This window comes from Carassius carassius, chromosome 7 (genome assembly GCF_963082965.1).
Source record: "Carassius carassius chromosome 7, fCarCar2.1, whole genome shotgun sequence".
In the NCBI taxonomy this organism is placed as follows: domain Eukaryota; kingdom Metazoa; phylum Chordata; class Actinopteri; order Cypriniformes; family Cyprinidae; genus Carassius; species Carassius carassius.
The window spans coordinates 36,274,208-36,297,830 of record NC_081761.1 but is presented as its reverse complement, the minus strand read 5'-3'; the positions used below and the strand labels follow the sequence as shown (position 1 = coordinate 36,297,830).

The following is a 23,623-nucleotide window of genomic DNA, read 5'->3' as shown; positions in this document are numbered from 1 at the left end:
ACCTTCATTTAGTGCTTCTCTCAGTGTTTGAGAATGAGTGACAGATTAATGATAGATCTGCTTAAGCCTCGGGTTTCTCCTGCTCTTTGTTTCCGACACAGACGCTCATTGATCCGTCACTTCCTGCCAGAAACGTTTGCAGAGACTGACATAATTACCTCAATCTATTAGTCTCCCTCTATCTGCCTGTGACGATCAGATTAAAGAGCGGTGCGGTGGATGGTGAACGCTCTGACCTTCATCACACACACACACACACACACACACACACAGTTCACTAACTTACAAGCCCTCGTGTCACGGCTCCTCCCACCAACTCACCATGTCATCACAGTAGTAATGGTCATCATGGCGAGCTTAATATTTCTGTCCGTTCATTTTTTTTTTCTCAAGAAATATAAACATAAATAGTGATGAATGCCAAAGCCAAAAAACGGTTAAATATTAAAGATGTATATTTATTGAGATTTGAAGCTAAATTACAGGGTAAAAATTGTTAAATTACAGGAAAAATTACTTCTTAAAGATTAAGGAAACAAGATATATTTCTACTTTCAGTATGGTTCGTTCTGCAGACGTTGCTCTTAAAATTCATTAAGTATCAGCTGCATTCAAATTGACCCACATTTGGGTTTCCACCACTAAAAATTGATCAAATTCACCACTTTGGACATCAGGTCTCATTGGGCTTGTGATATTTCTTGGACTGAACCATATAGGGCATTAAAAATGAAGATTACAAAAGAAGTTTACTTAGAACTAGAATTTAAAACAATATGAAGATATTTATAAGACTTGAAACACAAGAAGTGCTTTTTTCCCATTTTTCAGCTCACCATTGGCACGTAAAGACTGCTAAAGTCAACAGCTTTTAATACTATCTGGGTGAAAATATCATGATGCTGCTATCTCTTTCTGAAGTCATTTAACACCAATTTTCTAAACTATCAAATATGTCAAAAGAAACTAGCTTCTACTACTATTTTTCAGTCTATATGTTGAGTTAAAGCAGAGCATGTCAGTTATCTGTTAACTGAAATCATATTGTTGGACACTCATTGATGAGAGTTTCAGTACTCATTGTCTGTGTCCTTTATCATTTTTCCTCATTCCCTGTGGATTTGTCTGAATATGGAATTATGGTTTTGCAGCAGAGCGTACAAAATATGAAACTGACCCCAAACAGAGCTCAAACCGTGCACACACACACACACACACATACACACATGCTTGAGCCCATCTGGCTGGGAGCGATGGAGCCGCTCACGGATCTGTGAAGTCCTCGAGGTCCAGGTCACCATCTGATTTACACGCCCAGCGTTTCTACTTCTTGAATCCATAGACATTCCATCCTGTCAGGATTCCAGAATACCATATGCTCAGGAATCCTAATTGTTTTTTTTTGACATCCAGCACTATGATTTCCATGATGCAGAAAGTGTGGGATCCAGTCATAAAAATGGAATTTAGTATGTAAATGTCACAGAATTTGACACATTTTGGATTGATAAATCAGATGACAGAAATATGTTGGTGTAAGTTCATAGGACCCTATTATTGTAAAAAAATTAAGTAATTGTTTAATTGTTAAATATTTTGTTAATTCAATTCAGTAGACATGCTTTTGTATGATTAAAATTAAAGTAAAACAAAACTGAAAAATTCAAGCAGAAAATAATGAACTGAAGCAAAAAATGGAATTAAAATGAAAACTGAATTCATATGGCTCTACTTATCTTATATATTTAGCTCATCAGATCAAACTCTATCTTTACATGAACTTCAACACATTTAAATAACACTTTGGTTATTCTCTCTGTTAATGGAAACCTCTAATGCAGTTAGTCTAACTGAATTAGAGAGAAACACTTTCAGAGAAGAATAATGTAACTGAAAGTATGACTGTATTGTTGAGCGTCTGTGTGAGTATGTGAGTTTAAGCTTGAGCTCATGTCTCAGGAGACAGAAATGCAGAATGAAAGCGAGAGAGAGAGAGAGAGAGAGAGAAATTTAAAAACGCAGCCTGTTCTTCAGGCCTGACTGCACACACATCAATAGAAAAGAAAAAAACAGAGAGAACAAAACACAAGAGGGACTTCACTTTTCTCAGGTGTAGGACGGCTCCACAGAAAATGAACCAGAGACATGAGTAATGAAATTAACTCTGCAAGCGTTTTCTGTGCTGACGGTGAAGGCATTCTGGGAAGAAGTGAGCATGTAAGTGCAATCAAGCACTGAAACGCCAATGAAGAACAAAACCAATGAAGAACAAGAGCCGCTCAGGGCTTCATGTACGCCTGATATTAGATGTTCTACTATCGTCTATCACTTTAACCCATCATTAACCTGTTTTCCTGCAGTCGTATTCCTCATTCTGTACAGCAGATGTTTGGTTATGTGACTCGTGCACCTGCAGCACATGTGAGACTCCTGATCTAAAAAATGACTGGAAGTCCATTACTAAGCAGATGGGAATCACAGGAGCTCTTATGCATAACTTCATGCAAACTCTCAGTTTCTATTTATTCGACATTCCTTTGGGATCTGTGGAGAACTGGAGGGCTTGTAGTTTAATGTCTCTCAGCTGGGTGCTGGATTGATGCCCACATTAACACCACCAAACACCCCTGAGAACCTCAGCCATCTGCACACCCTCCTGAACAAGCGGCTGAAGGGACTGCCGAGTCCTCGGTTAACAGGCACTCTCAAAATAAAGGCCCTACATTGGCATTTGTGGTACCATGAAGTACATTTAACATCAATGGAACCTTTCCATTCCACAAAAACTTCTTTATATTGGAAAAGTTTCTTTAGGTTCAAATCTCCTTAAAAAAAAAAAGACAGAGAGAGTTTAATATACACTGCAGTCAAAGTTTGCTTCTGATTAGCATTTTTTTTGCATTGTGACATTACAATTACTCACTGATTAAATTATTTTTTTTTTTTTTCATTTCATGAAATAAGATATTAGTTTTTAGATTTCATGTGAATTGTGTGTGTGTGTGTTTGGGTGTTGGACTGAAAACATCTGCAGCCGTGGAATGCTGGGATACGGATGACATCACTGCGATCTCTTAATCATCTGCAGACACACACATGCACATGTTTGCACACACAGCCTTCATGTTGTTTAGTTTGTCGCAGAGTAAATGCTCATCATAAACATGGCATGTTGATGTTGGTGTGCGTCCACATCATGGCACGGGAACATATCTCGTTGGCTCTGCTGCAGGAAATCTCACTGTCTCTGTGTAATCTCTGTCAGACACGTTCAGCTCTGTGAGTGATGTGTGGTCGCAGAGGTCGAGCAGAAGACTGAGCGTCTGATCACACTGAGTTTACAGGTGTCTGAAAGTGTGTTCACAGATGTGGATAGTTTCAGAACTGACAGACAGAGTTCAATCTGTTGTGTTGTTTGTGTTAACGAAATCATAATTGAGAAAAGGCAAACCCTTTTTTACACGTCCGTTTTTAAATCCATCAAAAAAATGACATCTCTTTTATTTGGAAGCACCGACTGTTCATTTTGGCCACTATAGAGCTGCTTTAAATCATCATTTTAACCTTTATCTTCTCAGCAATAACTTTGCTTTGATTCATGTTGCCCGTCGTGATAATGAGGACGCTTGAAGAGCAATGATCCAAACGGTGCAATGCCAGACTTTTTTAAAGTGTCACTCGTGACGTCGATTAAGTGCAGCTTATGTTGCCAGAAATTTCATTGACCTGTGTAACCTTAACCTCTGCAACAATGGGTTTTTGTTAATGAGTGTCAGAAACTGTCCTACAAATGGGCATTAACTTTTGCATAGATGACTCATTAAACTTGGTCGAAGATCTAAGATTTAGTTTTAAGCATACAGATATATCAACTTCCAATTTATTTCTCAGCAGTTTATGTTCAATAGCCAATTCTGTCGAAGCTATTGTCATAGCCTAGGCTTTTTATTAGAACAGAAGACGGCAAGGGTCCATAGAAAATTGCTTGGTGAATAGAAACGAAAACAGCCATGTGAACATAAACCGTTGATATGTAGCACTACTGTTGAAAACGCATTAAAAAAAAAAAAACAACAAGACCTGGGCTCCAGCAATTGATGGTTAGTTGGCTGGATTTTCTCTGGTATTTCGACAGAAACTATAATTTGTCACGGTGCCTCCAGAAATGTAGCTTAAACTATACACAAATATGTGTACACATTAACCTTCATTAAAAAAAAAAATGCTACTTCACTATTTGTTAAGGGCTGTTTTCTTCCTACAACAATACTGTTATCAAGTTAGGCTATGAAACAAATACAAACGTAGTAACAAATAGAGACTTATTTATTTTACCTCAAAACTAAAAAAACAAATGTAAAACAAAAAAAATGAATTAAAATATCACCTTCTTTTAGAAGAAATAAAATGAAACCACTTGTTTAAGGTGTCAGAAAATTACAGGTCTAATGAACTAAAAGGAAAAAACAGTCTCTGGTGAATGATACCAGTTGTAACAGTTGTATACCTGTTTGAATTCAAAATTGTAACTTGAATCACATTCACACTTTACATGCTCAAATGTTCATAAAACCAAGCGCTTGGATTTCGTCGGGGCCCAAATTCGGTGGTGCACTTAATATCAGTCACGAATGGATGACGCAGTTTTCAATGTGCATAGACACACTGGTTACTCACTCAGATACTCTGTTACAGCGAAACTCTCCAACTGCACAGAGAAGTGGTTCCGTGAAGCTTGTGTCCTTATCTCCTCACAAGGAACAGGAAAACAGTCCGACGCTGAAATAAGTGATGCGTCACACACCAGAAAATGGGCGACGACTCAGACGCGCGAAAGCTGTCGTTCTCTCTCCTTCAACAAGTTGTAAAGTCTATGTTTGGCATAGAACCGCCTGAAAATACTCCGCTGCTCTTCTTAGTCCTTGAATCCCGAGAAATACTGTAGTCCTTTACGGTGAAACATAAAATGACGGCTGCTATGATGATCAGAGCAGACTTAACGCATTTTGTTCGGTCGAACAGCGCGCTCCTCTTTTTTTTCTCACGTTACCTCCAGCTTCCCACTCTCCTCATTCTGATTGGCTGATAGTGAACAAACCAAAACTCAATGGAACAACTCATTGGTTAACATTTGAAATACCTCACACAACCTTTACATGACAACATGCAAATTCCCATGTATTATGAAAATAATTAAAAACATCAAATTAAAATAAATGAGTACAAATATTCACAGGGTTACATCCTCCCCCCACCAAATTCCAGCATGCCCCCATGTCTGGACTTAAGAGGAACACACAAAAGGGGAAAAAAATAAATAAATAAGTATTCTCAAACCCTGCATTAAAATTGAGTAATTCTAGGTTTACACTCTTGGGACTGTGCAAGGAAAAGCCTTTGAATTTCTCATGCACATATTACACAACGCTTGAGAATTACACCACCACACATGTTGGGTTTGACCATGTTCACAAAAACATAAAGACTTAGTTCCATGACCAACAACCCCACAGCAATGAGAAGCAACCATTTTCTCTTTAACAGGTCTTCCCAACTCAGGATAAGTAAACCTCTCAGGGGTTTTTCTTTGCCTCTCAGATCTCCTCACTTGAGAATTATCAAGCACATTAGACGGTTCTACCACTGAAGTCACTGGATCAATGAACTCGGGTAGGTTATTATGATGTTCAAACTGCTGTTCACTTGTACCTTCCCCACCTACTATTTCTGTGCCAACCTTTCCATCATCTAAAGTCTCAACTTGATCTCCCCACAGTTGACCCACCTCCTCCATTCTGGGGAAATCACAGACATCAGGCACCACAGCATCCTTATCTTGCTGGTCCTGACCCTGATGTTCAATCTCCAGAGAGTTAGAATCAAAGCACATAAGGGGCTCATAATCATATTCTGACTCTGAATCAGATGATGAAAAATCTCTCGCCACAAAGTTAACAGGCTCAGACATGGGCTTCTCACTTTGTCTCTTTCTGGTCTTACGAATGGGTAAAGGGCTCGGGCTTCCACTTTCAGAACTCATTTTCACTTGTGATTTTAAGTGCAATATATGGTTTCTATGTAGAACCTTTTTAGGCCCATTGCCACTCACTGGAACCAACTTATAGACAGGCAAGTTAGAGAACTGACTCTCTACCACATATGGCATGGAATGCCACCGATCTGCAAGTTTGTGCTTTCCTTTTAACCCAAGGTTCTGAAGGTCCCAAGCACCCTGTCTCCAGGCTTCAGACTCTGAGGACGCACTTTCTTATCATACCTCAGTTTGTTTTCTTGATTTGCACGTGCAGATGCAGTCGTTGCCAACTCATATACTTCCTTTAATTGTTGCCTCATTCTCTCTACATTTTTCCCGTAGGAAACTGGCGAATCTTCATCAGACCGAACCCCGAGACACACATCCACCGGTAACGTAGGCTCTCTTCCAAACATGAGGAAGTATGGATTATACCCGGTCGCATCATTTCGAGTAGAATTGTACGAATGAACTAACTGGGCAATATGCTGACTCCACCTTGATTTTTGTTGTGCATTCAATGTGCCAAGCATATTGAGAAGTGTCCTGTTAAACCTCTCTGGTTGTGGATCCCCTTGTGGATGGTATGGAGAAGTGCGGGATTTCTTTACTCCCAACATAGCCAACATCTCCTTGATCAAATGGCTCTCAAAATCCCGCCCCTGATCAGAGTGTATTCTATCTGGCAGGCCATAGTGAACAAAATACTTCTCCCACAAGGTTCTCGCAACCGTCAAAGCTTTCTGGTCTTTGCAAGGAAAAGCCTGGGCATACCGAGTAAAATGATCAGTAATGACCAACACATAACTAACATTTCGGGTGTCTGGCTCAATTGTTAGAAAATCAATACAGACTAAATCCAGAGGACCAGAACTGTGCATATGTGACAGAGGCGCACTTCTCTGAGGCAAAGTCTTCCTCAAGATACAGCGATCACAATTTTTACAATATGCTTCCACTTCTTCTTTCATCCTAGGCCAAAAAAAAACGGTCTCTCACGAGCGTATAAGTTTTCTCAAAACCTAAATGTCCATTTTTATCATGCAAAGACTCCAAAACAGAACTTCGGAGAGCAGTGGGAAGCAAAATCTGCCTGTATCTTTGATTATTTTTCCTATCGACCACCCGGTATAGCAAACCTTGATCCACTTCCAGACTTTTCCATTTTTTTTTTCAAGGCCTCGAGGTCAACATGGTCTAATTGAACACTTCCAGATAACTGCTTCTGACTAACTGCTAGCCTTACTTTACTCATGCAAGGGTCATTCCCCTGAGCCTCCCTCAACTCACTGACGTTCGAATTCCTCAGCTCATCCTGAGTAAAGGAAACAACTTTTCCAGCAGCTCGAAACACTTCACGCTCAGGACAACACAACTCAGGTAAGTAAGCACTTTGCTGATGTACTACAGCTGACTCAGTGGCACCTTGCACTTGATCCTTTGCTTCCACAGATTGGCAGAGAGTACGTACTCCGGAAGCTAAAACTACCTCCCACGTTTCTTCAGCTCCAGGACTGACATGAGGCCGTCTCGACAGAAAGTCTGCATCGACGTTTATCAATCCCCGTCTGTACTTCAAGCTGAACTGGTAAGTTGACAGAGCTGCTAGCCATCTGTGACCTGTAGCGTCTAACTTAGCCGAATTCAAAATGTAAGTCAGGGGATTGTTGTCCGTTCTGACTTCGAAAGTTACTCCATAAAGATAGTCGTGCAGCTTGTCAACTACCGCCCACTTCAAAGCCAAGAATTCCAGCTTATGTGCTGGGTAAATCCCTTCAGAGGTAGAAAGACTTCTACTAATGAATGCCACTGGGCGCAATCCTTCTGGATGTTGTTGATAGAGCACGCCACCCAGTCCATCCATACTGGCGTCAACGTGTAACACATAAGGTAGTTCAGGGTCGGCAAGCGCTAACACCGGTGCTTGTGTCAAACAGAGTTTCAGATCCTGAAAAGCCATCTCACAACTGTCATCCCATCGAGACCCAAATGGATCTGAGGGCCTGACGAACCCATCAGTAGCAGGCTTCTTGAGGTTCTCCTTTCCCTGGCATTTTTGCGGATAACCCTTAAGCAACTGGTTGAGGGGTCTGCACAAACTAGAGTACCCTTTCACAAACCGTCGATAGTAGCCACAAAAACCCAGAAAGGACCTCAACTGGGTAACTGTGTGCGGTCTGGGCCAATTTACAACTGCTTCCACTTTAGACGGATCAGTGGCAATTCCATCTTGTGACACTATGTGCCCAACATAAGTCACAGACGTCCTGCAAAACTGGCATTTGTCCAGAGACAACTTTAAACCCTCCTCTGTAAGCCGATCCAGAACTTTGAGCAAACGTTGATTGTGCTCTCCAAGGGTTCTGCCAAAAACAATCAAGTCGTCCAGATAAACCAACACTTCCAGAAAATTCATGTCGCCCACGGTCTTCTCCATAACTCTCTGAAAGGTTGCAGGGGCCCCACTAATCCCCTGAGGCATGCACTCAAACTGATAAAATCCTAGTGGGCAAATAAACGCAGTCTTTTCTTTATCAGCTTCCTCCATGGGAATCTGATAATACCCACTTCGCAAATCAAGTACACTAAACCATTTGCTCCCGGCCAAACTATGGAGTGCATCTTCAACCCTAGGGACTGTGTATTGATCAGGTATAGTTCGTCTGTTCAATGTCCTGTAGTCAACACACATTCGCACTTTGCCTGATTTCTTACGCACTACCACGATAGGAGAAGCATAAGGGCTTCTGGATTCAGAGATGATACCACATTTCTGCAATTCCATCAGATGGTTTCGCACATCTTGCAAATCAGCAGGAGGCAAACAGCGAGAACGCTCACGAAAAGGAGTTGAATCAGTAAGCCGTATTTCATGCTTAGTACTCTTTGAACGACCAACATCCCATTCGTGACAAGAAAATACATCACGCCTTTTCATCAATTTTTCACACAACTGCTGCTTTGCGTCCTCAGGTATAGGCGAATTCCCAAAGTCAAATGAGGCAAGAGTTAGCGTATTGGACAACTGACTTTCGGCTAATGCAGGCTGAGGTACAATATCAACAGGATAAATATAAGCAATTGGTGTGCCACGTTTCAGATGCACATCTTTAGTGGACATGTTCCTCAAGGTAACAGTCATGATGCGATTAGATACCACAGACACAGACTGCACTTCAGGTCTAACTAGCAAATCATTTGAGACACTAGTGCCATCCGGCTGGTCTATCAGGACATGCACATCTGTAGATTTAGAAAAAAAAAATGTGGTTTACCCTGAATTTGACATGACTCTCCAGGCCCTACAACAAGCGGTTTATGTTGTGTAAACCACACAGTGCCATGCCTCTCACAATCATCAGGTGAGCCATCGGACTTCTGAATATTCTCATAGACTTCTCAAACTACAGGATGTATGGACAAGGTATGCAAGAAGTGAACACCCAGCTTCTGTTTACAAGCCTCAAACAATCGTCTCACTATATTGGTGTTGGTCCCCACCAGAATGGCAATTATCTTCTCTGGCTGAGAATCTGGGCAAACAAGTGCAAGAGTATCAACAACTTGTGGTAGTCCTACCACATTTTTAGTGAATTCAAGCTTAATGGGAAGATAACCGTCGTATGGGTATTTGTGTGAACTCAAACCCCATATTTCAAGATTTTCCACTGGCAACAGTGGTAAATGTTTTAAGTACAAATCATAAAAGCTTCTATAAAGAATGGTGACTTGAGAGCCACTATCAAGTAAAGCTTTTGCATACACTCCTTCAATTTGGACTGGTACTTCAGAAGTCGGACCAATCAAGCCAGATGGAATTCCAGAAGAACAATCGATTTCTACTCCAGAACAAAAGGTGGAAGGGGATGGAAAAGGAGTCCTGTGCCGTTCCTCCACGGAGCTCCCTAGAAGTTTCCCGAGAACCTGCTCTGACTGATCAATTTTTGATTTACTTTCCTCAGGTTTTCAGTTCCCCGACACTCTCTCTTTGTGTGGCCATCCTCACCACACTTGTAACAGAAAACTCCAGGCTGAGTAGACTTGAATGTGATTTTTTGCCGGAAACTTCTGTAGCACTTGCATCCGCCACTTGACACACAGGGCCAGATGCCTTGGAAGAATGCTCAGGAACAGGGTCATGTGCAGCTGCTTTCAACAGCTGGGACATCTGAGTTGTAAGTGCACTCACCTCTTGCTTTATACTGCTCAATTCAGACACCAAAGAAGCCTGTGGAATAGAGGCAGCAGAAACCACTACTTTTCCACCCTCTCTAGCCCTGATCCAATCCTCTTCTTCCCTTACTTCCCGTAACAATTTCGAGAAACTAGGAGGATCACGCAAAGTGTGGGTCATTCTTAGTCGTAGTGCTACCATATCAGTAGTACGAGCTCCCTTAACCACTTGCTCCATGCGCATGCGATCCAAATCAGCGGCTACAACACCACCTTTTACAAGCATGCGATGAAGGAGCTTGTCCAGCCTATATAGAAAATCAGAAAGCTTCTCACTTTCCCCTTGGCAAGTGCTCCTGAACTTTGCAAGAAGATCAGAATTACTTTCAGTAGTTCCATAGGCTGTTTCAAGAGCAACCAAATAATCAGTAGCTGTGGCAGTTGGATTACTAACCTTCAGAAACCGGACTATGTCTGAAGCGGGTCCCCGCAAACTCTCAACAATACGCTGCCTTTTCACAGAATCAGCACACTGCCACTCGCTGATCATTTGAACAGCCTGCTCCATCCAGGGGTCATACTCTTCCTCCCCAGCAGGTACTGGTTTCACACCTGAAAATACTCTTAATCTCCTATAATCCACAGTATCACTGGGCATATGGATACACTTTTCCACAAGGCGATCAATAGCATTCACCAAATCAAGATTAACTTTTGCATCAGAGGACTGACCTTGCTCCAACATACCCTTCACATCCTCCAGTGACTTTCCTTCCTGCTGCAACAAGGACAACAACTTATCCTGAAAAACAGCATCTCCCACAGAAGGATCTGTTACCATTCTTCCAGGTACATGTACCCTCCATGGCCCCACTTCACCAGGAATCCCTACCTCTGGTGGTACAGTATCTGGATCAATGTCATTACTGGTTTCCAGCAACAAAAACAACTTAGTTCCTGTAGGATCTCCCCGTTTACCATGAATCTTGGTACGGCCGAATAGCTTTACTGTGTTAAGCACATCTGCGATAATGTCATCCCTCACATCTATTGGGACATCACTGAGTATATGACAGCAAGATGGCTTTATTTGCGCTTGACGAATCCATTCGCCAGCCTGAGAAATATCCATGTCTCACAATGCTTTACAACACAAATAAAATAAAATAAATACACGACAACCTAGCAGATAACAAGATTAATGTAAATCCAGAGAAACACAAATCCCAGCGGTGCCTCCAAAAATTTAACACTACTGTTGAAAACGCATAAAAAAACAACAACACGACCTGGGCTCCAGCAATTGATGGTGAGTTGGCTGGATTTTCTCTGGTATTTCGACAGAAACTATAATTTGTCACGGTGCCTCCAGAAATGTAGCTTAAACTATACACAAATATGTGTACATATTAACCTTCATTAAAAAAAAAAAATGCTACTTCACTATTTGTTAAGGGCTGTTTTCTTCCTACAACAATACTGTAATCAAGTTAGGCTATGAAACAAATACAAGCGTAGTAACAAATAGAGACTTATTTATTTTACCTCAAAACTAAAAAAACAAATGTAAAACAAAAAAAATGAATTAAAATATCACCTTCTTTTTAGAAGAAATAAAATGAAACCACTTGTTTAAGGTGTCAGAAAATTACAGGTCTAATGAACTAAAAGGAAAAAACAGTCTCTGGTGAATAATACCAGTTGTAACAGTTGTATACCTGTTTGAATTCAAAATTGTAACTTGAATCACATTCACACTTTACATGCTCAAATGTTCATAAAACCAAGCGCTTGGATTTCGTCGGGGCCCAAATTCGGTGGTGCACTTAATATCAGTCACGAATGGATGACGCAGTTTTCAATGTGCATAGACACACTGGTTACTCACTCAGATACTCTGTTACAGCGAAACTCTCCAACTGCACAGAGAAGTGGTTCCGTGAAGCTTGTGTCCTTATCTCCTCACAAGGAACAGGAAAACAGTCCGACGCTGAAATAAGTGATGCGTCACACACCAGAAAATGGGCGACGACTCAGACGCACGAAAGCTGTCGTTCTCTCTCCTTCAACAAGTTGTAAAGTCTATGTTTGGCATAGAACCGCCTGAAAATACTCCGCTGCTCTTCTTAGTCCTTGAATCCCGAGAAATACTGTAGTCCTTTACGGTGAAACATAAAATGACGGCTGCTATGATGATCAGAGCAGACTTAACGCATTTTGTTCGGTCGAACAGCGCGCTTCTCTTTTTTTTCTCACGTTACCTCCAGCTTCCCACTCTCCTCATTCTGATTGGCTGATAGTGAACAAACCAAAACTCAATGGAACAACTCATTGGTTAACATTTGAAATACCTCACACAACCTTTACATGACAACATGCAAATTCCCATGTATTATGAAAATAATTAAAAACATCAAATTAAAATAAATGAGTACAAATATTCACAGGGTTACAGATATATAAATCGGAAGTTGATCATGATACTGGATTTGAATATTAAAGTGACTTTATCAGCGGAGCACAGGATTCTGCCTTAGTTTCACTTTTAAATCGGTTAAAAATACAAGCGAAAAGTGACTCTTTTCAAGTAAATTATGAGTCCTTCTGTGAGTACTATTATATGCACAACATGAAAATAGATAACTAATATAGTGTCCCTTTAATTTTTCAGTAATGTGTGATAACTTGAGAAATATGTTGTCAGTAGTATTAAAATAAGATCAAATTGAATGGTATTTAGGAGATTATAGTTTTTGCATTATTACTATATTGGGCCTTATTGAAGTTTATAAAAAAAATGAATATTTATTATTTTTTTATTTATGCACATAAATAGATTAGAAATATTAGATGAGTTTGAATGAGTTTAAATTGATTAGAAATAGTTCATAGAAACAAAGCTTGATTGAGTCAAATGGGATTTGGAGCTTGGATCATCTGAAAATCCTGTCAATTAAAGTCTATGGGATTTTTATGATTTTTAATATTTATTTTTATGAAAATGGTAAGTCCAATCAGTTAGAAAAGATATAGCACACCTCATCTGTTCAAAGACTTGAAAATGTTTCATTTATGTGCATTAATAAAAAAGAATTAATATTATTTTTTATAAACTTTCATAAAACCCAATATAGTAATTATGCAAAAACGATCATCTCCTAAATACCTGACATTTGATCATATTTTAATAGTATTGTCAATATATTTATCAAGTTATCACACGTTACTGAAAAAGTGAAGAAGGGACACTATGATAGTTATCTATTTTCATGTTGTGCATATTATAGTACTCACATAAGGACTCATCATTTACTTGAAAAGATACACGTCCATTGTGTAACTGCATCATCTACACAAACCATTGTGCTTGGACCCCTTATGATCACCTTGATTTAAACCGCATTGTTTCAGTTACCTTGTGTGCCGTTGCCCACAACGCGACGGTGACAGGACTGTGAAATAGCAAACATGGGAAAAATAGGCATGACTTATTTTTAGGGCTGTGAATCTTTGGCAAGGCAGCGATTCGATTCGATTACGATTCATAGGTTTTCGAATTCGATTCAAGAACGATTTTTGCAAATTTAGAACGATTCAATTCGATTCGATTCACAATTAAATTCGATTCGATTCGATTATAACAATTAGATTCTGCATTCTTTAAGTGCATTCATGGGATTATTTAAATGCTTCTACTAAATTCTTTAAATGCTTAGTCAGGGGGCAAATTACAGTAGCATTTATGGTTAGAGAACCATAGGTTAAAAAAAAAAAAAAAACCTTTTGTCCATTGTTAAATGATAGTTTAATGATGTGACATGGCATACGTAAAAATGTATGTAAGCCAAGTTTTTAAAAAAGAGCTTAAAGAGTATTATGTATAAGCTAACATTTTGTCACACCAGGGGCGTAGCCATAATTTCAGAAGTGACAGAAATGTCAAATACAATCATTTTATGTATGTAGCCTATATAATAATAATAATTATTATTTTTTATTTTTTTTTTCAAGGAATTATCTTCTTTTTTAATTACTTTTAATTAGCTGTAATAAATCAAATACACTGCTGGACAATAATCAATCATTTGTAATCGATATTTTTTTCCTAATGGCAATTTTATGATTTGTTTTATATACTAGGCTACATTTAATTAGCAATTATTTAAATTTTCTGCACAGAATAAGGTAGAAAATATACTTTATAGTTTCTGTACTGTAATAAATGTCAATTAGCACTGCATCATTCATAAATTGTTTGTGGGTTTCATCAGTTCATTCTGCTTTTATTCAGTTTAGCTGCAGATATAGCCTGGCACGTCTATGAGAGCGAGATCGCTTCTCTTTCAGTGTGAAAACGTCTTCATCTCTATTTAACTTTTCCTTTCCATCAGCAAATGATCCTCTGAGAGAAAACGTGCCAGATGTCTGTTCGCTAATGAAACAAACGCTACTTTCATGCATATTATCAGATAAATCTCGTGCTCTTATTTCAAGGTCGTTGTTAATGCTGTGGTTAATTTTAAAAGTTTCCTTCGTATATTAGGTTCATCCGCATTGTTTAAACACATTTATAATTCAATGGAACTGTGCGTATGATTTAGACACTTACATTTCTGCTCCGTCCATGCAATAAATACAGCTGTCGACGGCTCCGGTAACTCCGTCGGTAAGATGCAGAGAGCCATTGACAAACTACAGAAAAGTAAAACTACTGGCCACGAGTCCTATATATCACACGTCAGCTACGTCAGCTGCGTCAGAGACTAACGGAGCGCGAGCGCAATCCTGTGACAGTCAGGCGGTAAACAGTGGAGCGCGTGAAGGACAGATAAGAGGCACGATTCACGAACACTCTTCAAGGTCTCCATTAATTCGTGCGTGTAGTAATTTAATGTGTATACATTTTGAAAGCATTGAATCGCTATAGAAATCGGGATTCATTCGATTCTTAGCATTTTGAATCGATTACTGTCCGAGATCTGCGATTCATGATTCAAAAATCATGTTTCAAGATCGATGCATATGAATCGACAGGGTTTGTAATCGATGCATCGAGAAAACGAGTGAATCGTAACACCCCTACTTATTTTGCATCCAGCTAGACAACTCTGTCGTAGCTGTTATAATAGCTTAGGCTTTTTATTAGAAAAGAAAACAGCAAGGGACCATGGACTGTTGCAGGTGTATTTTGTTTTTGTTTTTTTGCAGCGGGGCAGCTCAAGAATGTTGGCAACACAAGTACTCTGGCCCTTTTGCCCCATGGCCAAGCCAACATCAAAGTTAGTTCTCTAACTTTTAATTCTAGTTATTATTATTATCATTTATGTTTTTGAGTCTCTTCTGCTCAGCAATATGCATTTATTCAATCAAAAATACAGTAAAAACAGTGACATGTTATTACAATTTGAATATATGTTACAATGTAATTGATTTCTGTGATCAAAGCTGTATTTTCAGCATCATTCCTCCAGTCTTCAGTGTGACACGATCCTTCAGAAATCATTCTAATATGCTGCTTTGCTGTTCAAGAAATGTTTCTGATTATTATCAATGTTGTGCAGCTTCAGATTGATACATTATTTATTTTCAGGATTCTTTGCTGAACAGAGAGTTCATAAGAAGACTTTAATGTGTCCTTGCTGAATGAACCCATGTAAATAAGCGGTTGTTTTTGCACTTGTGAATTTAGGAGTGTTTGAGCTGAGACGAATGACAAGAAGAGTGGTTTTGTGACATGCTACACACCAAAGTGTGTTTATTAAACAAGTACACTTGGCCCAAACGTGTTCCCAGAGGCCCCATCGCTATCGAGCGCAGCTTCAGTCGTATTTCACACAGGATGTTTTGTTGGTTTAAATCAGCTGAAGCACAGGGAATGAATTTGGTGTTTTTTATTTGGATCAATAAGAAAACATTATTTAAAGTGAAGTTATTAAACTTAAAACAATCAAGTGCATAAGTATTCACCCCTTGTGCCAGTGTATGCGTCCTTGGCGTTGATCATCTGGTCACTTATGTTTCCTGATTCTTCTTTGCAGAGCATCTCAGAAGAACAAGCTCAGTCTTTAGGGCCCACTAATAAAACATGAACTAGACTGATGCCTGAACTTTGAGTTGGACATGCAAATGTTGCTGTTTTTAAGCTGTTCCTGCATAGATTTGGCTTGATGTTTCAGCATTCAGCTGGAAAGCAATTCTTCTCTGTGTTTCATGTGTCTTGGAGATATCATAAAGTCTTTCTTTGTGTTTTCCTGCATTCATCTTCCTTCATACACCTGCTTCACTGTTGGATGCTGTGTTTCTGATGATGTGCAGTATTTTGTTAATGCCAAACATGCCTTTTCAACGAATGAAAACTCTACTTTGGTGTGATCTGAGCGCAGAAACTTGTCCCAGCTGAATGGAGAGGCTCTAAGACGCCTCCTGGCGATCTGGAGCTCAGATGTCATGGCCTTCGCTCTGTCATTGTTTTCATGCTGCGTGAAGCTCTAGGTGTCAGATGTTGTTATTGTACAATCACAGCTACTGAAGTCTGCAGTCAATGATCACCATCTATTGAAGATAAAATGGCTATTTTAATTATGAATTTAAATATTCCAAGGTATAGTCATTGACTAGATGTGATTTGAGTTGCTAGGGGGTTATTTTTTTCTTTTTTAATTCATGATGTGAGTTCTTTAATACAGAATGACCAGTTTATATATGTGTGTGTGTGTAATTTCATTATTACTTTTAAGAATTGAAATATAATAAAGTTATTACAATATTATGATACAATACAGCTTCACAATAATAGAGACAGTATGACTAATTCACACACGCAATCACTCGTACTGGTACTTGTGCCAATTTATCTTTATCTGATCTTTATTTATCTCTTACACCGAGCAATAATCTATAAGAAATGTTACGAACATAGATAAAATAACTGCTGATAGTAACCTATGATTACTCTTTCAATAGGAAAAAATATCCCACCTTTAATAGTCGATCTCAACCGTCTGGCTGAGGCCAGTCTAAAAAGACACTCAGGACAGTTGACAGAACGCTGCTGCGTGTCGACATGAAAGCGTATCATTTTAATGTGTTATTAAGCCTTGCCACTTGCCACTTTAACCATTCAAAAAACTTTAAAGCATTTAAACACAAGACGCGGAAAAGCTGAACTGAGCTGGTTACTCGCGCTGTGCTCGGTGCGCATGCGGAGAGAGAGAGCCGCGTCTCACTGAACTGAACTGAGACAGTAACACTGAACTGAGCTCTCCTTTGCGGAATTGCTAATGCAAACTTTTCACACCACAGACTGAACACAATTAATCATTGCCTGGTAATTGGCCAACAAAGTATTGACTGTTGTATGAAGTTTTATTAGATAGAAAGATATGTAATGGATTACAATCAAAGTTATCTGAAATTATCAAGATGAATTTGTTCTGACAGTTTAACTCTGATTTCTTGTCATATTTTATTACCATTTTCTAAACTATAGCAAATAAACTGATAATGTGAGAAATGTTGAAGGTGTCTGAATAAATTTTGGTTTGACTGTATGTTTAATTTTTACAGTGCTATTTTACATTTAATTATTCGGTTTCTGTACCTGGACACTTACAAACTTGAAAAAACTTAAACACTGTGTAAATAGCACAAACAAATAAACAGAACGTACATACAAATTAAACACTTTCAAACAGGGCCCACTGGTACAACCTGCACCGGGGCCCCGCTAACCCCAGCTACGGCCCTGCTTACAGTACAAACCTTGTCAGTGAACTATGAGGGCAAAAAAAACAAAACAGAAACAAAATAATCGTTCATTAATCGTAATCGAGGTAAAATGTTCAATTAATCGAGGTTTTGATTTTAGGCCATAATCGTCCAGCCCTATTATATTTAGTATTAAATATTCTCTTTTAAACATGCTGCATTAAACACATTACGATGCAGAGTCAGCAGTGAAGTCATCCACATTAAACCACTGCACGCGTCTGATGGTTCACAACACGGCTGATTTACACACTCTTTAAATTCTTTGGCAATGGTCCTAATCGCTTTTGAAAACGGTACTTGAGTTCCTCCAAATCAATAAGCGTTTACTTCCAGATGATTCATTATCTATTACACATAATGAGAGTATTTAAAAAGCAATGAACTAAAGAGGCTCAGCACGCAGTTCACTTCAGATCCAGCCTTAATTCAGCCTATTACTAAAACCATTACACACACACACACACACACACACACACAATAACTAGTAAATTGTATTTCCAGTCAGCACTTGCTTTTTTTGTTATTAAGCTGTATTTTATTAGCGCTGATGACAATTCTCTCTCTCTGTCTGTGTGTAGTGATTCAGAGAGATTATTGTGAAATGAAGGATTTTCTGTAGTTAAAGGGTCAGTCCAGACAAAAGAGAAAACCCTGCCATCATTTACTGACCTTAAAGTTCAGAACCTGTGGCTTTCTTTCTTCTGCTAAAAAGACTAAAGAAGATATTTTGAAGAATGTTGGTCCCCATTAGGGTTGTGCCGATAGACGATAGTATCGTGTATCGACGATAGTCAGAGATATCGACATAAGCAGATTTCTCTGTCGCTAATCAAGACGATATTAGGCTCATTTTCCTATTAATGTATTAGATTATAATAATAATAACTATTATTTTTATTAGCCTGCTTATTAAAATAAAACTGCCCAGGTATTTCATTTCAGCATCGCATTTCACACACACACACACACACACAGCGCGTGCGAGCACAGGAGGATTAGAGCCTGTAGTCACTGAAATGTCCGCCTTGACTCTGATAACTCGTTAAATCCATGAAATGAAAGAGATAGAAAACGAGGAGTTGGTGTCCCACACATTTAATGGCTGCTACACGACAACACGCTCTTCTCAAACATGACAGATTAACTCTTTCTTGGTGTTACAAATAAACCTTCTCACGTTGACCTTCTATTAGACTTATCACTTATGACACTCACTATGTGGTGATGACGTAGAAGGACTACGTGAGAACCAGTATGGATGATAAGTTTGCTCTGCAGCCTTGTTATTATTTTCATGCACACCGCACTATAATGTGATGCATGCACAATACAGAGTTTTGGCCGTTACTAAGTCAGACGTACATCGTCTGCAGATATAAGGTGTTTCATTGCACTTTAACAAGTAATCTGAACGGCCTATATATGTGCACTATTTTAAACGAGCCCTCACTGAGTTTAATGCCACAGTTATGTTAGAATGCATCTCATTCTTGTTTCTGTGGCGGTGCGTCGAGCTCGTCATGAGGCGCGCGGTCCGGAGCGCTGTATGACTGATGCAGCAGTTCAATTCAACTTTACTCCAAATATAGGAACCTACCTGTTTTAAATACTTTATATTTAACTTGTTCGTTTATGCCCAGTATTAGTGTTTAACTGTTGGACTTTAAATGAAACCTAATATTGATTTTCACCGTTGACTGATTATGCAGAACATTTAGACTGATAACTTCCCTGCGCAGATGCGGCAAATTGTCACAGGACGCACGATATGACAGTTGTGTCCGACTATATATATGAACGTAGCTGTTTTAAATACAGTATTTTTATATTTAACATTAGTTTATCAGTATGTTTTAAAGTATATTTTTTCAATAATTGGTGATTCCATAGGCTCTCTCACGTACCTGCACGGTTTAAAACATAAGAACAAAGAGTCTCTCTCTTGCTCCACCCATGCACGATAAGATCGTGTATCGTCGATCTCACGGGCTGACGATATGACGATTTGAAAAATGGCCATATCGCCCAACACTAGTCCCCATCCACTTCCATAGTATTTTCTTTTTCTTCTTCTTCTATATGGATGTCAGCGGGGACCAGTAGCTATTTTTGACTACACACATTCACCAATAGATCTTCTTAATGCAGGTTTCGAGTGTATTCTGGGTTTTGTATCCTGACGTCTCTGTGATCTTCTGCTCTCTAGATGTGGCTCATGTCTGTGGGATCTTTTCACCCATTTTTTTCTGGTCCAACTAATGAAAATGTGCGTCGGATCACAAATATAACACATGATTTGAGGATTCATGTCTGAATCACAAACACACAATCAAAGTTTAAGACTCTTTAAGAAAGCTAGAGGGTTTAGTAGTGGCACTAATTAAATCACCATTAACCGTTAAACACAGAGTAAGAAAATGCAATTGTACTTTTATTCCCATGATGCTGTGTGCACAGGGTTGCTCCCCGTATCTCTGTCTGAATTAATGTGCGACTGCAAGATGTGTGATCATCCAGGAGGTCTAACATTTCTGACCTTTTCAGCCCCTCGGCATCTTATCTCTTCTCCCTCCATTTATCTTTTTTCTCCAGATGTGAAGGGTCAGATCAGACAAAAGAGGTTTAACAGGTTTACTGCAGAGAGAAAAAGAGAAAGAGCATGGGGAAGAAATTAAAGGAGGAATGTGTGGGGCATGTTTATTGCTCAGAGGTTTCTCTTACATGGCTCACGAGAGAGACTTCATGCCGTTCTCAGGTGTGTTTCTTGTAATCCAGATTACATTTAATCAGTCACAGGAAAAGTAATAGAAGTCTTAACTGCTTTCCTGGTTGTCCGTGTGCATATGTCTTCTAACGTTCTTCATCGTAGGACTGAAGTAAACACACACAGACTGATCTGAGAGCGCCACGTCCAGAAGAGAGATTGGAACAGAATGGAATTTGAAACGTTTTAGCCAAAAATGTTACCATGGTAAAGGTGTTTTTTGCAGAAACGTTTCAGATTTCGTTCCGTTCTCCGGCTTCGGAAAAAAACGGTCTACTGTGGTGTGGAAGGAGACGCTGGACGGAGCTGATCTTTTCCAACAAAACAACATTGTGATGTTTTTTGCGCTTGTTACTGTGTGTGTGTGTGTGTGTGTGGGTGTAATGCCATGGCATGTTACCAGAGGAATGTCAGTGTGGGAAATCTGAGGAGTAAACCTCTTCCGCTCCGAACGCTCCGCATGGATTCGGCCAAAATAGGAGTTTACTCATAACACACACTCGCTTTAGGAGTCTGTTCCTGACGATAATGATCATGACCGTTTCTGTGAGGAGGAAACGATGATAGAGCAACCAGTTAAATTCATAACTCTCACAGTTTAACAAACATTCACATCCATCTCAAGCAAACCTCCAGTGATGGATAATTACACCTCAGGTGAAACAAATGAGTTCAAGCTCTCTGAAACCAGCCGGAAACCCCACTGCATCATCGTGGTGGTGAATTCAGCCTGATGAAATGCTCTTCAGAGATGTGTGTGGTGTGTGTTTTCTGCAGGAGGTGTGATGACGAGCGAGTGATGAGCCGCTGTGAGGAATGTCCGTCTGTCTGCTGCTGGTCCTCTTCACACTGACCACAAACACTCAGGTGAAAACAACAACATTAGCTTTGACTAGACATGCTACGTTCAGAGAGAGAGTATCTTCTGCACAGAAAGGCAGAATTTATTTGATTACAAGTGCATTAAAATTTGAAATATTATGATTTAAAATATCTGTTTTCTGTGTGAATCTATTGCAAAACATTATATATTTCTGTGATGTGCAGCTTTTTTTTTTTAGCATCATTCCTCCAGTCTCCAGTGTCACACGATCATTGAGAAATCATTCTAATATCAGGATTTGCTGCTCAAGAAGCATTTATGATCATTATCAGTGTTGAAAACAGTTGTGCTGCTTCATATTTCTGTGGAAATTGTTATTAATTTAGTTTTTCAGGATTCCCAAATGAATAGAAATTTAAAAAGAACAGAATTTATTTAGATTAAAAATCTTCTGTAACATTATAAATGTTGCTTATTTTCATTTTAATGCATCCTTGCTGAATAAAACTATTAATTTATATGTATTGTTTAACCTCCTTTTTACTGACCCCAACATTTTGAGTGCTAGTGAAATGGCGTTTATACCTATTAATTTCAAATTGTCATTTTAAACAAAATCCTAAATAAATGTAGATTTAAAGTTTGATTTATGCTTAAAATAATAACCCATAAGCAAATAACAATAAAAGTACATAGCGTAAAGTTTTCTCCCTGAATTGTGGCAGGGAATGTGTTCCAGCCATAATATTTTATATTCACAAAAACAATACGTCTTCTCTTTCCGCGTGTGTTTCTCGGTCCTCTTCAAATCCTCTTGTTTCTGCATAAGTTGAATTGTTCTTATCCTCAAAAAACAATCAGTTGAGATTCTGTCGTTTTCCTCGATGTTTCTCCTTCTTTTTTCTTTTGACTTCTTTGTTTCAGTTCCTCTGAAGATCATCAAAATCGTTTTTTAATTTACCTGGTTCATTATCAAAATGGGAAACTGTATTACTAAAGAATCATTCGATTCTACGACAGCTTCTCTAGTAAATGCATCTTCTGTTGAGGACATGCAGGTATTTCTACTGGAAAGAAAGATGAAAATACTGATTATGAACATGTTGTCTGCAGTGTCTTTATCTCATGCGAGTGTTTATCAGCATACTCAGATCTAATAAATGTGCTCCACTATAATTGAGCTAAAACTGAACGAAAGCCTCAGGTCACCTTTAGGTCATTAAATCTCATCTGTGTGGAGAGTCACGTCACGTTCCTTCATCTGTCCCACACTAAAGCTTCAGCGCCTTCAGATTTATTCTCTGTTGGTCTGCCGTGACCTCTCGTCTCATGTGAACTTTTCTCATTTTGTGGCCTTCATTACATGAGATGTGATCTGGTTCCTTCTGGGGATGTTATTTTCCTGTTGAAGAAACCGATTTTTATTTAAGAAAGCATCATAAGATGAATTTCAGCCTCTTAAAAGGATCTAATCTACCTTCACTTCAAAGAGGTTCTACTTCTTATGTTTCTGTGCGATTAAAACAGCCCAATTAGCACGAGTCAGATAAGACGAAAGAGGACATTCATCTGAAAACGCTGCTCAGGTACGTTTGAGCCGTTTATGAGGTGCACGACCCGCGTTTGAGGAAGCATCTGATAAATACAGAGCGTTCAACACATGAACGCCAATTAAAATCTTGGAGATCCTTTTTTAGAAGTCTTGTATCAACATTTCTGTGATTTTTGGGGGAGTTTTTTAATGGCATTTTAAAAAAAAGTTTCAGTTTTCATGCTGTTCAGGGATAATCAATTAAAAAACTTTTTACTGAAGTGATGAATGCTGCTTTGGAAACAGGGTTGTAATGAACTATATAGACATATTTATTAAAAAAAGAAGAAAAGACAAGAAACTACAACAAAATTTCTAAAACTTTAACTAAAATGAACTAACTGAAACCAATATGTTTAAGCTGAAGTACTAAATATCTAAACTAAAAAAAAATATCTATAAGAAATAAAATATAGCTTACAATTATTGTTATTTTTGTTGTTGTTGTTGTTTTAAAGAACAACTAAG

The 23,623-nt window shown here is 38.9% G+C and overlaps 1 protein-coding gene across 3 annotated transcripts in view; it reads left to right on the top strand.

Moving 5' to 3' along the window:
• Positions 1 to 23,623, top strand: part of LOC132144093 (glucagon receptor-like) — a 44,719-nt gene that overhangs the window by 6,640 nt on the left and 14,456 nt on the right. For 2 of the 3 annotated variants that reach the window (XM_059554835.1, XM_059554834.1), the window contains exon 2: positions 21,519 to 21,608. The exons of the other annotated variant lie outside the window; for it this stretch is intronic. In XM_059554835.1, coding sequence (XP_059410818.1) covers positions 21,558 to 21,608 — 51 coding nt within the window. In that variant the 5' untranslated portion in view covers positions 21,519 to 21,557. The remainder of the gene's footprint in view (positions 1 to 21,518; positions 21,609 to 23,623) is intronic. 3 annotated transcript variants of the gene reach the window in all.